Below are 16435 nucleotides of genomic sequence, written 5' to 3' on the forward strand. Positions count from 1 at the left end.
AGAGGCTGGTAAAGTTTCCTCCCTTAAGCTAACTTGTGCGGCAATTCCTCCCTCCTCCAGCAGCCCCATCCCAAATTGTTCGGCAGGGCCTCCCAACCTCCCAGAGAGGCTTTTTGAGGAGGCACAGAGAAAACGACAGAGAAAAAAAGGACGGGGACTTTCCCTTCCATTCGGTTCCTTGATCATTTATCTTAGGAGGATCAAAGGCTTTAGGATTGTATCCAACGACGTCATCCTGTTCACACGAAGGGCTTCTGCCTGTGGGACAGAACTTCCCCTCCCTCTCCTTAGCAAGGGGGTTTTTGTCAAGACCAGTTTGTGCCTTTTGAATGAGGCATAACCTTCGGTGTGAAAAAACAACAACCCTCAGCAGCAGAGTGCTGAACACTATTAGATCGTGAAGTCACAGCAGACAACACCATTTCCTTGTGTGCTGCTCTGAAGGCGATCAGGCGGAAAACTGCCTGCCCTGAGAGCAACCGGCAGCACCTAATGCCATTTCGATTCCTCCTAAGCAAGGGGTGCAGGTTTCAGCCAAATTGCTTAGCACAGCAAAAAGTCAGCTTAGCAATCAGGTTGACTCTTCATCTGGCAAAGACTGGAGGGTTCAAATGTGGGGGTGGGGAGGGGAAAAGGGCAGGGGGGCTCAAATTGTGGCTTCACACTGCAATGCCAGAGCAGCAGACATTCGCACTCAACTCTCCCGAGTTCTCTGTTCAATCAATAAATAAGACAAGCCTCTTTTAAAACAGAAAGGGAAGGGAGAGGAAAATATAAAAGGGAAGAACTATGTAGCACATACTGGAGAAGTTAATTGCACTGTGTATCATTCTATTGAAAAGAGCAATGGCTTGCTCACACAGCCTGGTTGCCTGGGACAAGGGAGAGGAATGGCAACATTAACTCTCTTTTCTTGTGTCAGCACAGCCTGTGCATGGTCTGCTGGAAGAAAGGCAGATGTACCCATCACTAAGTACAGGTACAGATAGGTAGCCGTGTTGGTCTGCCATAGTCAAAACAAAAAAATTCCTTCCAGTAGCACCTTAAAGACCAACTAAGTTAGTTCTTGGTATGAGCTTTCGTGTGCAAGCACACTTCTTCAGATACACTGAAACAGAAGTTGCCAGACCCTTCTATATAGTGATAAGGTGGGGAGGGGAATTACTCAGAAGGGTGGTGGGAATCTGCCCCCATTCCCACCACCCTTCTGAGTAATACCCCTCCCCACCTTATCACTATATAGAAGGGTCTGGCAACTTCTGTTTCAGTGTATCTGAAGAAGTGTGCTTGCACACGAAAGCTCATACCAAGAACTAACTTAGTTGGTCTTTAAGGTGCTACTGGAAGGAATTTTTTTGTTTTAAGTACAGGTAGTTCTCACTTGCTTGTGTTTTTTTTGCTGCCAAGATAACTTGTGTTTGGGAACAGGGTAAAATCAGGACTACACCAGGCATTTCTGATTGTCCCCTGAGGAAGGGGAAACAAACATAAATGATTTTATTATTGCGGCCATTCCCTATTTGTACATAATTTACCTGCCTAGTGCTCTCATGACAGCCTTGGTCAAGGAGGTTACGCTACATTCAGAGACTGAGCAGTGCTTTCTACATAGTGCTCACAAATGGTCCTCTTGGGTGTCGCTCCCAGGTGCCCTCCTGGCGGCACACCCCACACTTTTCCCGACAGCGCTGGACTGGCACATGCCAGCTGCGTCCCTGCTGGGAGGGATATATTCGCTGGGGCGACATGCCCTGTGCTGCTTGCCCTGCCCACTTGGGATGCCCCACCCCATGGCATGGCGCATGCACGCACACCCCACCACTCCAGGCATTGGTGGGGGTTGCTATACTGGCATGTTTTTGTATCCTGTGGTCCCACTGAGACTGGAGAAAAAGTAAAGAAGAACACCTCCTCCCAACCGGATGAACAGCAGAAGAGGGCAGAGTGAGGAATTTCAATGCAACCCTCAGCTGACAAAAGCCTGGAAAGTTCCCTGTTGCCTAGGTTAACTGCAGACAAAAGGGTTCTGCTGATGTAAAACCAGCTTATGATGTTGACCAGATATTCCAAAATGATGAGCTGGAACTTGAGGAATTCAATATTTGCAAAGCCCAATATGAACTGTCTTGATCCACTCCTCCCAGACTAACGTGTAGGGTGGAACTTAAGCTAGCCGGCAGCTTTTGCACTTTCTGAATGGTCTGGTGCAGTTATTGGCTCAAAAACCAAAACACATATAAAATGCGTATTTTGATAGAAAATAGGCTTAGAATATTTTGAGGGGAAAATATATTTTAAAATGCATATTTAAATATGAATTTTCTTGCATATCTTACACACACACACACACACACACACACACACTTTAATACAGAAACAGGGCCAGAACGAACATCTGGGTGGAATCATTCATTAAGTGACACAGACTGGAAATGTGGAAGGCTTGGTTACTAATAGTGGATGTCAGAGACGCAAGAGCTAACAAATGGGCAACTCTAGGAGTCAGGGGTGGGACCTTCAAGCAGGTCCTTGTATAAACCCAAATTATCCGGATAAACCATCTCTGCTTGATTTGGCAAATGTTTCCTCCCTCAGTATTGTTCCTATAATGCTAATAACAAGAGTCCTTCAAGGCAAGCCTTGGTAGCAAAAAACAAAAAATCAAATAAGCATCCTAATAAACCAGAGCAACAATTCTGAAAGCTTTCAACCTATGCTGTGATTAAAGTTTTCCTGGCTATGGCGAGAGAAAAGATGCTTTTGACACAATGAAAGCAACCCCAGTCTCTAATTCCCCAGGTTGAATGCTAAAATTGATGCTTTCAACAATGCTTAATATATATTTCCAGCTTCCATTCCTTTCCCCAGGCAGCCTAGAGAAAATAAGACACAAATATAAAACATACTTATTTTGATTTCCCCCTTTTGGGCATTTGCCCTAAAATTTACTAGACAGTAGCACACAAGCACTTAATGACACAAAAATAAGAAGTATGATATAAGAACTTTTGTGCTGTAACACAAGAGCCAACCAAGCCTTCATGCTCTGAAGCACTCAAAAGGCAACCATAAAAGTCGCCTCACTCTTATTTACAAAAATATGCCTCCTGGATTTTCAAGTCACATCTGTTTAGTTCACTGACATGGCAGGATTTCCACTCATGCCACCTGACTGGAGCTGATACAGTTGCAGGAAAGCAAGAAGTGGCAGAAAAGCAAGAATTTACTCAATTGGTCAGTGCTCAAATCCAGACTCTGGAAGCATTTCCCGATATGACACAAGGTAGAAAATGGACCCAAGCTGGTGGAAATTCAAGATGACATTACCTGAGGTGGCCTGAGAGAACACGTCAGAACAGGGGACAGGCAAAGGACTTGGCAAGCATTATTATTGAATAAGGACTTAGCCATACTTATCTTTCCTCTGCATTTTGCAGGCATGGTCCACCATTTAAAGTTTCGTGTCCAGGTGTCCTTTTTTGCTTTTTGCTCCAGAGCTTTCCCTGCAAAAACCTGTTCTTTAAAGCTCAATTGGAGCAAGCATCAATCTGTGGAAAACCCAACCTGATGTTTGCTCTGATTTAGCTTTAAAGAGCAGGCTTTTGTGGAGGAAGTTAGGGGCAAACAAAAAACCCAGCTGCTTAGCTAAAGAGCAGGGCAAAGGAACCGTAAGTGTGAAGAAGCCCTAAAGTAACTTATTTTCAATGGTATCAGAAGGTAGAGTTTGCAGAACCAGCTCATTACTAGAAGAAACAACAATATATAAGATAAAGTAAAGGGCATGATATATGTATGCTAAGTGAATTAATTTGACTCGGGAGGACTGTGGATACATTGAATTATATAGACTATAAAAATACTTGAATGAAGCTAATGCTGTAATATATTCTACTGATCATTGCTGATTATCATAATGTTTTATGTTGCCTGCATGTGTGCATATGCTTTCTTAAAAGAAAACACAATACATTTTGTATATTAACAAAGAAGCAGGGCAGGTCGTTCACTTTTTGTGGGGGGAGACTGGATGGGCACCTCTTTTGTCAAATACACAAGCCTGTCTCAGTCAAAAATTCTTCACCACAGCTTTCAAACATCCCTTTCGGGAAAAGTGTGCCACCCACAGAAATGACAGGCTGTTTGGTGAGTGAGTGTAGGCCAGCTGTTCAGAGTCTCTTCATACAGAGTATAGAAAGGTAAAGTTGGGGTAAGAAAAAGTAGGAAAGGCTGGATAGCTCTGGCCAGGGCTGGGGATGGATCACTTCCATCAGTGGAAGAGATTCTAGTTACTCCTACAATCCTATGCAGACAGCATCCTGAAGCTGTATAGTACCTATGACTGTTGTAGCACCAGCAATGTCAGTCTGCTAGTCTGAAAGATGCAGCATAATCACATGGTAAGATTTAGCCTCTTGACATTCATGCCATGGTGACTTCCAGGTTAGACTCTACTAATACTATGACTTAGCTCGTGTGTAGCCAATGTAGTGCCCTCCAATGTAGTTGCTGGATTGCAGCTCCCCTGACCATTGGCCATGCAGGCTGGGACTGATGGGATTTGGGAGTCCAAGAACATCTACACGGTACTCTGGGTCAGCTGCATGCGCCAAAATGAAACTGCTATGTGCATTTAGGGGCACATCTTAGGAGCCCCTTCTGACATCTAAGAATATGCAGAGATTATTGTTGACGGTTATCTGTGCAGCGGCTAAGAATACACTACAAAGAGATCACATTGTAGCCTTTCCCCCTAAAAGATGACACCGTCTCTTCCAACTCCATGTGCAATCACTCCTTCTTAATAACTGTCCTGCAGCCAAGGAAGGAGTTTGCAGCCAGAGAGCAAGATAACAAGAAAATCACTCCTCATGGGGCACAAAGCTGCAGATCAGAGGGTAGAGGAGAAAACTCAGTGACTGATGTATCTGGAAGGAAATATCCCCCCACAGCACATCCATCTTGCAGGCACTTCTGTCAATAGCCCAATTGCCACTATTCCTCTCGTGCCAATCGAGCCCTTGTGCTTCTGTACCAAAGGAGGCTGACTTGCCCAACCCCTCCACCTTATCTCCACCTTCCACGGGATACTTAATTACAGGCGCCTTGTGTATTGAGTGCCAGGCAGGGATCTATTCATCAAGCGCCTCCTGCTGCCGGGCCAGGTTATGAGGAGGGAAGTGGAAGATCTATGGATTTAATTAAACTCGGCACTATCCATCCCTGCTTACAAGACAGGTGCTCATAATTCAGCTCTGGAAGCACCGGCTGACGGGTATTTGCCAAGGGTGCTCTTCTGCTGGCCTCTTGCTTTTCACTCTGAGATGGAGCAAGACACAAGGGGGAAAGGGCAGCAAGAGCCCTGGGAAAAGAAGAGCAAGGCGGCGACTGCTTATACAATATATATGCCCAGTATGCACATGCCCAGTAAAGTCTATACACACTCCCAAACCCCCTTTGCCTTTTCATGAAGGATCACAGCTGCCTGCTATCTTATTTTTAGCTTTTCCTTCCTGCAACACACATACACACACACGTACATGTCGTGATTACAGTTCTTTGCTGGCTCAGTTGCTTGATTCATCTGGGACTATTTTTCTAAGTGTATTTATCACCCCACAGACGTGGAGCAATGGACCAGCTCTTGGCTTGTGCACTAAAAAAAAGTGAATACTGAGAGCTAAGCAGTTGCAGGCAGTTATATACCAAAGGTCTAGTGCACTGGTTCTCAAACTCTTTTTCTCTGGGCCACATTTTCAGAATGAAAATTTGCTTGTGCCACACCGATTTATTTTTAATTGATAAGAAATACATCAGAAAACAAAAAGAAGCAACTCCTAGCAGTGCTTGATTTATAACATAGAACACAACTACTTTATAATATGATCACGGGACATCCAGAAAGTATAAACAATGCAGCTCCGTAAGAACATTAATTATTCCCAAAATATAATTATAAACAAGCCTCTTACATATGTACCTTAAATATGTATACAAACTCAATGAGATGTGTGAGCTTGCTTATGCCAGGTAATCTCATTTATATTAGGTCCAGTTTGAGACAAACACACTCTCATCTCCTCATCAATACAAAGAAGCCTTTCCCTTTTCTGATCTTTTCATATGCAAATCTCTATTCACAACCATATGTCATGGAAAACTGCAGAAGAATAGCCAATGCTCTTGAAGAGAGGCATGCATATTGTTTCTGGTTGTATGTATGCATAATATTTTTATACTATACTATGCTATATTATACTACACTTAAATGTTCAAATGCTTCTTTGATTGTCCTTGAATTTTCTTGCTACACTTGCCATTCACTCCTGCCACGGCAGTGTGGCACAATACACCCTTTGAGAACCACTGGTCTAGTGAAAGGGCGTTGGACTAAATGACTTCAAAGGGAATTTTCAGCCCTGCACATTACAATTTCTGCCCTCTTTTTTGGGGGAGAAAAAACCCACACATTTAGACCTCTGATGTATCTACTCAGACCCCCCCCCCCCGAGTTTAGAGGTTTCCTGCCCTACAGTGCAATCATATAGACATTTACTCAAAAGTACGCCCAAAGCTCAGTTCAATGGGATTTACTCCCAAGAAGGTGTGCACACTAATTCTCTATCCTCCATACAAAGAAGCAAGGAGCCTTAGCAGAGTTCAAAGACACATTCCAGCCAAGCAAAAACACTCAAGTGCAAAGCCAGAACCTTTGCAAAGTGTGGCCTGGAGACAGGGTGCCTGATAGTACAATTTATAGAATTGACCAAATATGGGTAACTAGAGGAATGGCACCAAAGATAAAGAAAGTGGAAATCTGCCCAAAAACCTGCTCCGACCATAACGCTGTAAGGATGGAGATGAAACAAATATCAACTGGCTCCTTCAGATGGAGGATGAATGAGACTTATTTAGAGATGAAGAAGTCTATAAAAAGGCCCAAAAAACTTTGAGAGATTATTTTGAAATAAATATGAACACCAATGTAGAAAAAAAGAGTAATCTGGGGCGCAAGTAAAGCTGTTATGAGAGGGTTTCTGATACAACAGAATGCAATAAAGAAGAGAAGTCAAAATGAGAAGAAAGATAAAATTTTGGAGAAAATAAAAGAAAGTGAGAAGAAACTGAGAGCAAAACCAAAGTCGCAGGAGATTTTGAGAGAAATAAAATTATATCAAGTACAATATATCAAGTAATTTCGTTGTCCCCGAAGGGGGCAATGACAATAAAGATATTATTATTATTATTAATATATGGAAATGATGAATCAGGAAATAGAATGGAAAATTAAACAAATGAGACAAAAAACATTTGAATCAGCTAATAAATGTGGGAAATTGCTGGCCTGGCAAATGAAAAAAAGACAAAAATTAAATACTATCACAAACTTAGAAGTGGAAGGAAAGAATATACATAACCCAATTGAGATTAGAAACTGTTTCCAGAGGTATTTTAAACAATTATACACACAAGGGCCACAGAAAGAAATGGACATAGACAAATTTTTGAAGACAAATGGACTACAAAAAAATCTCCCAAGAAAGCAAATTAATGTTGAACTACAAAATATCTGAACAGGAAGTAGAAGGTGCCATTCAAAATATGCAATTGAGCAAATCCCCAGGACCGGATGGGCTGACTTCTAGATATTATAGATCTTTGAAAGAGTGGCTATTACAACCTTTGAAGGAAGTCTGTAATGAAATATTGGAAGGGAAAAGGGCACCAGAGTCGTGGAAAGAGGCGTACATTACACTTATACCGAAAACAGAGACTGAAAAGACTCAGCTTAAGAACTACCGCCCTATATCGTTACTTAATGTGGATTACAAAATTTTTGCAGACATTTTGGCCAAGAGATTGAAAAAAGTATTGATGGAAGAGATCCATAAAGACCAAGCGGGCTTTCTCCCAGGAAGACACTTGTCTGATAATTTGAGAAATATAATTGATATTTTGGAAAAACTAGAAGTGAATATAAATACTAAAGCAGTTCTGATATTTGTGGACGCGGAGAAAGCCTTTGACAACATTTCTTGGAGTTTCATGAAGAAGAACCTACAGAGGATGGGGGTAGGCCAAGGTTTTGAAAATGGTATAGGTGCAATATACTCTGAACAAAAGGCTAAATTAATTGTAAATAATGTGGTGACGGAAGAATTTAAGATAGAAAAAGGGACACGACAGGGGTGCCCAATCTCCCCACTGCTTTTTATATCGGTCCTGGAGGTTTTGCTGAATATGATTAGAAGGTATGCAGGTCGGAGCCAAACAGTACAAACTGAGAGCATTTGCAGATGACGTTACAGGAGCCAGAATCTAGTACCAAAAGGGTTTTAGAACTAATTCAAGAATTTGGTCAACTGGCAGGATTTAAACTGAACAAGTTAAAAACCAAGGTTTTAGAGAAAAATTTAACACCGATTGAAAGAGAGAGGTTTCAGAATGAGACAGGCTTGATTGTGGTTAAGAAAGTGAAATACCTGGGGATTAATATGACAGCCAAAAATGGGAACTTATTTAAAGATAATTATGAAAAATGTTGGACGGAAGTGAAAAAAGATTTAGAAATCTGGTCAAATTTGAAGCTTTCACTGTTGGGTCGTATTGCTGTGATAAAAATGAATGTATTGCCTAGAATGCTGTTTTTGTTTCAAACATTGCAAATTGTGGACAAGATGGACTGTTTCAAGAAGTGGCAGAGAGATATTTCTAGATTTGTCTGGCAGGGCAAGAAGCCCAGAATAAAATTTAAGATATTAACTGACGCAAAGGAAAGGGGTGGATTTGCCCTGCCAGACTTTAAACTTTATTATGAATCAGCAGCTTTTTGCTGGTTGAAAGAATGGCTACTTCTTGAAAACACAGACATTTTGGACTTAGAAGGTTTTAACAACGTATTTGGATGGCATGCATATCTGTGGTATGACAAGGTCAAAGCGCATAAAGCATTTAAAAACCATATTGTCTGGAAAGCATTGTTTAATGTTTGGATAAGATACAAGGATTTGTTGGAAAACAAAACCCCAAGGTGGCTGTCACCGATGGAAGCGAAAGCTTTGAAAAGGCTCAATATGGAGGCCAATTGGCCGAAATATTGGGAAATCTTGGAACGAGATGGAGATAGACTGAAACTGCAGAGTTTCGAGAAACTAAAAAATAAAGTGCGAGACTGGCTTCATTATTATCAGATAATGGAGGCATATAATTTGGACAAGAAAATTGGCTTCCAGGTGGAAAAATCAAAATTAGAAACAGAACTGTTAGAACCCAAAACTAAGAATTTGTCAAGAATGTATAACTTGCTGTTGAAATGGAATACTCAGGATGAAACGGTGAAATCTGCTATGATTAAATGGGCACAAGATGTTGGACATAATATTATGTTTGCTGACTGGGAACAGTTATGGACCACAGGTATGACGTTTACGGCATGTAATGTCCTAAGAGAGAATATTATGAAAATGATATATAGGTGGTACATGACCCCAGTCAAGCTTGCAAAAATCTATCATTTGCCCGACAACCAATGTTGGAAATGTAAAGAAACTGAAGGTACATTCTTTCACCTTTGGTGGACGTGCCCAAGGATTAAGGCCTTCTGGGAAATGATATATAATGAACTGAAAAAGGTATTTAAATATACCTTCTTGAAGAAACCAGAGGCCTTTCTCCTGGGCATAGTCGGCCAATTGGTGCCAAAGAAGGACAGAACTTTTTTTATGTATGCCACAACAGCAGCAAGAATACTCATTGCAAAGTATTGGAAGACACAAGATTTACCCACTGTGGAAGAATGGCAGATGAAGCTGATGGACTATATGGAATTGGCAGAAATGACTGGCAGAATCCGAGACCAGGGAGAAGAGTCGGCAGAAGAAGATTGGAAGAAATTCAAAGATTATCTACAGAAATATTGTAAAATTAATGAATGTTAGAATGATGTTGGATAGTAATTAAATGGTTTCCAGCTGTAATGCTTTAAGGGAATATGAAAAAAGGGTTATAAATAGGTAAAAATTTAATATTATTACTTTTAAAGGATTTGCTGAACCAACAGATTGAAGTGGAATACAAAAAAGGAAGGTATGAGGCGGTCCGGGAAATAAGTCAAAGGAAAATAAGTAACGGAAAATCTGTGTGTTTTTAACCTTTTTTTATTTTGTATTTTTGTCATTTTCCCCCCTCATTTTTATTGTAATATTTTAAAAAATCTTAATAAATATCTTATTTAAAAAAAAAGACAGTACAATGGTGCTTTTTGGCATGACAATGGGAGGTCTCAATACATGGACAACCAATGAACTCTACAGGATCGTGCTGGCACGCTCTTTTCTTTACGCGTGCACCAACTACACACATTGCAGGTTGCAGGAGGAATCCTGTATCAAGCTAAGGCTGCAAAGCCTCAGGGGGGAGGGGCGCTTTACCTGTATAGAGTGAAATGTAGGATGAATCGATGACCTCAAACTTGAAGCTGGGCAGAAAAACGCGCCACTGAAAGAGACAAGAGAGTGATTAAGAAAGGTCAATCTATATATGCATGTATTGTGTGTGCTCCTGCATGTGGGGGAAAGGAAGTTTGTGGAAGACCAGCTGGTAGGAATGTGAATGGGGAAGAATTCAGGAGAGTCCAGAAGACAGGCTGCTAAAGTTCCCATTCAATGCCTATTTCACACCAGCTGGTGACTGTTTCTGCCCCATGTGGCTCTTCATCTGCTCTCTAGCGCAACACCTTGGGAGAACATGTTGCTTGGAGGAAGTGAGTGCTCCACGCGCAGCCAGAAGCCTGCTGTTCCTTGGGAATGTGGCACTTTGGGACTGAGCCCCAGGTGGCACTACCCACCATAGCCAGTAGCTTAACTAGGAAAGTTTGCTCTGTGTTTGGAAGTAAAAGGGGAAGAAAGATGCAGCACACAGCTCAAGGCTTTTGTCTGGCTGTAGTTCATCTGGTGCAGCTTCTGGCCTTCAGAATGCAGGTGTGAATCAATTACAGAGATAACAAACTGAGTCACTGCACTGATCCGATAACAGCTTTTTAGTGTTACTAGCTAGTCTGGCCTGGCCACACCCTGCCATTGGGTCAAGAACATGCAATTCTGCTGAATCGTCCTGATCCTTTTCTGGATAATGGGCAACAGTCAACTATATTTTACTTGGAGCAGGCCCAATGAAATGACTGAACATGACTAAGTTAGTTAAACTTGGTTGAATAACACCCAGTATTATTTTTGGTTGTTCTATAACCTGCAGACAACTTGGGCAGCTGTTACTCAACAACTGCCAGGAACACAGTCATCTTAAAACATATTAGCACTTTTTCTTTCCTTTTTTTTTTTTACAGGAACATTGTATTTTCTGAGCACTCAGCCAATTTCTTTCTTTCTTTTGCTGGGAAAGTGAAAAGTGAGTGCTGTGTGGAATGAAGTTGCCCAAGTGTCACACTGTCTGGATAGTGCCTGGGTCATCAATATGATGGGTGCCTCCTCCACTGCCCAATATGTGCCATTTGGTGAACTTTTTCAATAAGTTCTATTATATTTTAACTCTTCCTTAAAAATATATATTAAAAAACCCAGCAGTCCTCATGCAGGATACACATGCAGCCATTTAAAACATCAACACAAAAGGACCCTCTTAGCCTCACCACATAATGAGCCTCCTCTACAAGCATGTTTGTGTGTTAATAAATTATTTGCAGGCCATATGCTTTATTTTATTAATTTTATTTCTATACTGCCCTTCGTCTTAGCATCACAGGGAGGTATACTTCCCCTCTCCAGCAATGAAGCACAATTACAAACTGTTTGGGAGATGCTTCTGAGCTCTCTGACATTCAGCTGAACCCTTGTTCCTTCTTTTGACTGAGGAACTGTAACATGCTGTGGCTTTCTATTAAAAGGGTAAGCAAAGGGTACCTACACAAGTAGTAAAAGAAAAAAGAAAAGAAAAGGTGTTGAAAGGCTGAACCCAGCTCTTCTCTCATTCAGAGTAGGAGCAATGGGATCAGTGAACCAAACACTGATTCAGTTGACTGAACTGCCCTTCCCCCACTTGCCCATGTGCATTTGGTTATTTTAAAAGCAAAGCACAATTTTAATTTTAAAAAGCTGAAAAGCTGTTCTGGGTAAGCAAAAGTTGTTTTATAATGTCACTGGCACCAGCCAATCAGAACTGTGCATACCTAGCTTCTGCTGTGAACACAACACAGGACTGGGAGGGAAGATGTTATTTTTTTAACAGATCCAAAGAGTGTGTGCACACTTCCATAGCAGGCTCACCATTCAAATTATGCATGTCCCTGAGAGGAAGCGCTTCTGTACCATCATTGTAGGGAACGCAGCCCAGGATTTTAGCAGAGGAGAGTCAAACAGCTGCTATTCAGGCTCACTGCTAATATTTCTGTAGCTAAGTAGACATACTGTTTTGCTATGTAACAGTTTGTAATGTCGAAACACGAAGTAGTTTTAATAAAGGCTGCTTCCTTTTCTCCTGCAGCAGGCTGGAGATTTATTATTGTTAATCGGGGTGCCTGGAAGGCCTCTGTAATGACTGACAAGCTTTCCAACATCGTGTAAAGTGGCAAAAGCAGTAATGTGTCAATGTTCATCTGTCTAGTTTACACACTTGCTTTTAGACAGGCCCATATGCTGTTCATTCTGCACATTTAGTACTTATGTAGACATGCTAAATAGCTGATGAGCAGGAAGAACAACCTTGCATGTGTACGTGCTTCATATCCATCAAAGCAACCAAACGATTGGTGCATATTATTTTAAAGCAAAGATAAATCCCATCTGGTAATTTTTTTTTTTCATATTCCCTGCACCCTGGGTGTTACACCTGCCAGGGTGACCTAGAATCCTTTTGGCAGAGACTTCACAGCAGAAACAGGCAGCCATTGGGAAGGAAGAGCATTTGCACTGAGTGGCTCTTCTTCCTTTTAATTTAGATGTGGGATGAATGGAGCCTCTTTAAAAAGACTAATATTTCACCTCCAGCAGCCTGCTGTGCAGCAAAGGCTTCTGTAAAGGGAACACAGCTCCTCTGAGAGGCATGAAAATGAGGCTATTTTAAAGTTTCTAGGAGATGGGAGACATTTTATCTTGAGAATAAAAGAGTTTAAGAAATTACCAGCTAGGAAGTCCCTCTCATACTCCCTTCTGGCTCTTTCCCCAGAGAAGGACACAATTAATTTTAAGGAGAAAAGACTTTTCTCCTCAAGCTCTGAGGAAAATGAGAAAAATGGTCTAAGGAATAATCTTCCTCCCTCCCTCTGCTTTACTGTAAAGCAGATTCAGGAAGTTTAAATGGTGGAAAACATGTTTCATTCTGCTAGCTTTGGGGGGCAAATATGTACCTTTGGGTGCCTTGTGGCCAGATGCTTTTTCCTCAACTGGTAATCTGCAAACTAATCCTGAGTTAATAAGAGCCGTTTCAAAATTGACCAGTGAAAGCTGGGCTAAAGATGTCTTTTTGACTATAAAGGCTTCTTTGACAGGGATGGAAGGTTTATTTACTGTCAAGATTTTTAGTCAAGAGAGCACAAAACAGAAGGCTTCTTGGCCTTTTTTTGGCTAAGATCAAGTGTAGGTCTGTTTCTATTTTTCAAAACAAGTTTAATATTCCTACCAGGTGCTCTGTACCTTAAAGTGGGGGGAGGCTTGAGAGGGATTTATTTACTCACACCAACTTCCACATGGTCTGAGCCACGGTCATCCTGCTTGTGGAGGAGCTCGAAGTAATAGCGCCTAGAGGAAAGGACACTGTGTGGAAAGCAAAGGAGATCATTAGAAAACAGCAAGCATACTTCCAAGGTTACATGAATTCGAGGACTGCCACGCTGTTGTCCCTGAGGAACTCTCAGCTGCAGCAGATGCTGGAAGGCCGGGGAACAGAAATCTTAGGTGAATGAAGCTGGTGAATGAAGCCAGTTTCCACCCACACTCTTCCACACTGACTCTTTGGCAATAAGTATTGTGTGTGCCCAGAGATAGGGGAAGGGGAAGGTAGGGTTGTGGTTCTATTTGTACTGTTCAGTTGCCATTTTCTTAGCCAATTTCCTCCTCTTTCCAGGATCTCTCAAACACCATGATCTAGCTGGAAAATGCACTCCATACCGAAGAGTGGAATTCAACAGCACACTAAGGCGATTGTTCTGTCTCTGCAAGCATTTCTGCTTGCCTGATCTCCCCTCTCCTTTCCCCATGGGCTGTCCTAGGGGTTCTCCCAACCCTCCTGAGCAGCTCTGGGGAGGATACAGAGGGAGGGGAGAAAGTCCCATTGCAGGACTTTTTATGCTAACTTCTTATAGCGCAATAACTTAGCTGAATCTGGGCCAAAAGTGTGCTCACCCTCCACATATCAATGCTCCAAACACAGAAAGAATTGCGCAGGAGTGTGCAAAATCACTCAATGTTCCACAATGTATTTATCATGGCATCAATCACTTTTTCACAGAATTAGGAGCAATTTAGCAGTGGCTGGTGTGAGGGAAAGAGGAAGAAGATGGTGTTGCAGTGGCCAAGCGCTTGAGCTGTAATCTGAAAAGTCAAGTGGTTCAAACATCATCTCAGCCACAAACATTCCAGCCCCACCTCCCCTCGGTCCCTCAACCTCAGCTCTCTCCCTGCTTTCCTTCTGAAATGTAAGGGCAACAACAACAATCTGTTTTGCAGCATGGTCGTAAGGATCACTGAATGCTAAGAGTCAAAGCCATGGTCTTTAAATCACTTGTCTGCCCTGTTTATGTATAAAGCATAGGGTTGGGGGAAATCTGCTTTCAACATCAACTCTGATACTAGGAGTGAACTGGGATAAAAGAAAAGTGCCTGATGCAATGGACTATGGAGAAGTTACAGCTCTCCTCGCCCATAATAGTGTTATCAGTACAGACAGCAGAGTCAGGATGGGGAACAGGAAATTGATATGGGGACAGAGAAGAGGCACCAGAGAGAGAATGGGACACAGGCATGCATAGCACAAAGAAATTCTGCTTTCTGATTACTGGAAGCCCCACCTGCAGCCTCATTTGGCAATACAATCTGTATCACGCGTTGTCCACATGGGTTCAGTTTTTTTGCCCATTTAAGTTCAGTTATTTTCTGTACAACTAGGCAAGACTCAAGACATTTCTTCTTCCTCCCAACTGAAATCTGGATACCTTCAGATGTGAGCCAAATTCCAAACCATGCAGCAGGATTTCATATAGGACACAAACACAGAGCCTCAGCACAGGAATAAAGCAAACTAGGAAGGATTCAGGAAGCATTCAGGAAACAACCATCTACATTGAAAAGGAGTGGAGCAAAAGGTTTAGGAATAGAACTAAAGAACAGATATGAAGAGAATGCTGCCAGCGGTTCTGGAGGCAATAGATGACCAGACCCAGCTGACAGAGGCAAGGCACTGCAGGCGCAGTTGCAGCTGAGATCCCGCTGTTTGATCACTGCTGCCTGTCAGTCCTGATCAGTGAGAGCAGAGGGCTCCTAAAATCCTTCTCACACAGGCTCTCGCTGGCTTGGTGTGCTGCATGCCACTGCTGCCATGGTAACCATATCCATCTCTCACACAGCGAGACAGAAGGCTCTTCTCTGCCTTAAGCTGCCCAAGACACCAGATACTTGGGATGCTGGGTTCATTTCACAGCACACACAAACACCCTGGGCTGGCAGACCTTTGGTACTTTTCATGCAAGAGATTGTCAAGTGCTGGGAAGAAAGTGCAGGCCAACCCCATGGGGAGAATGGAGGGGTGGTGGCTGCCAACTTCAGCTGGAGCCCGCTAACTCAGCTGCAGCCATGGTTCAGCAGAGATGTGGTGCTTCAGAAGCCTGGCGGAGAGAGTAGCTGATCCATAGAGCTGGTGACAAAGGCAATGGGCCAGGTGGAATCTTCCTGGAAACATGGGCTTGCACAGTACACCTCAAACACAAATAGCAAGGAGAGGGACTGCCCTAACATCAAGCAGCCGCCAAAATGGGAGGGACTAGAGTGGACTGGAAGAGCATGTGCTTTGAATGGACAAGGTCACCTCTGGCAGGAAAGCAAGAGCTCTGCCTGGAGATCCTGCTGCCAGTCAGAGTACAGTACTGGGCTTGATGGACTGTTTCCTATGTTCTCCAGGCAGCAGCCTCACACGTTTTCAGGAACTGTAAGCTTCACACCACCTCTGGAATTCAGTCACTGGCTGCAAACAGAGAGGCACGTGCAGACACACAGAAGATTATTAGGCATGGCACCTGAAGGGAGTTACATAGAAAAACTAAACACTTCTATTGCTTCTGAGAGTAGGGTGCCCATGTTTGGGAAGACACTGAAGGGTAGAAAGCATAAAATTGACTGTGGTGGTTTTCTTCATAGTTTTGCTTTCTGAACATTTCCAGGTTTGAATTTGCTCGTCTTGATTAAAATCTCTTTCCCATGGTAAACCACTAATT

General features: G+C 42.5%; 1 protein-coding gene across 5 annotated transcripts in view; it reads right to left on the reverse strand.

Moving 5' to 3' along the window:
- The window catches only part of B4GALNT4 (beta-1,4-N-acetyl-galactosaminyltransferase 4), a 174640-nt gene that overhangs the window by 24749 nt on the left and 133456 nt on the right, over positions 1-16435 (reverse strand). For all 5 annotated transcript variants that reach the window (XM_081010565.1, XM_081010568.1, XM_081010566.1 and 2 more), the window contains 2 exons: positions 13685-13763; positions 10428-10494 (listed from right to left, as the gene is read on the reverse strand). In XM_081010565.1, coding sequence (XP_080866691.1) covers positions 10428-10494; positions 13685-13763 — 146 coding nt within the window. The remainder of the gene's footprint in view (positions 1-10427; positions 10495-13684; positions 13764-16435) is intronic.

This window comes from Podarcis pityusensis (assembly GCF_964106645.2).
Source record: "Podarcis pityusensis genome assembly, chromosome: 1".
Taxonomy (NCBI): domain Eukaryota; kingdom Metazoa; phylum Chordata; class Lepidosauria; order Squamata; family Lacertidae; genus Podarcis; species Podarcis pityusensis.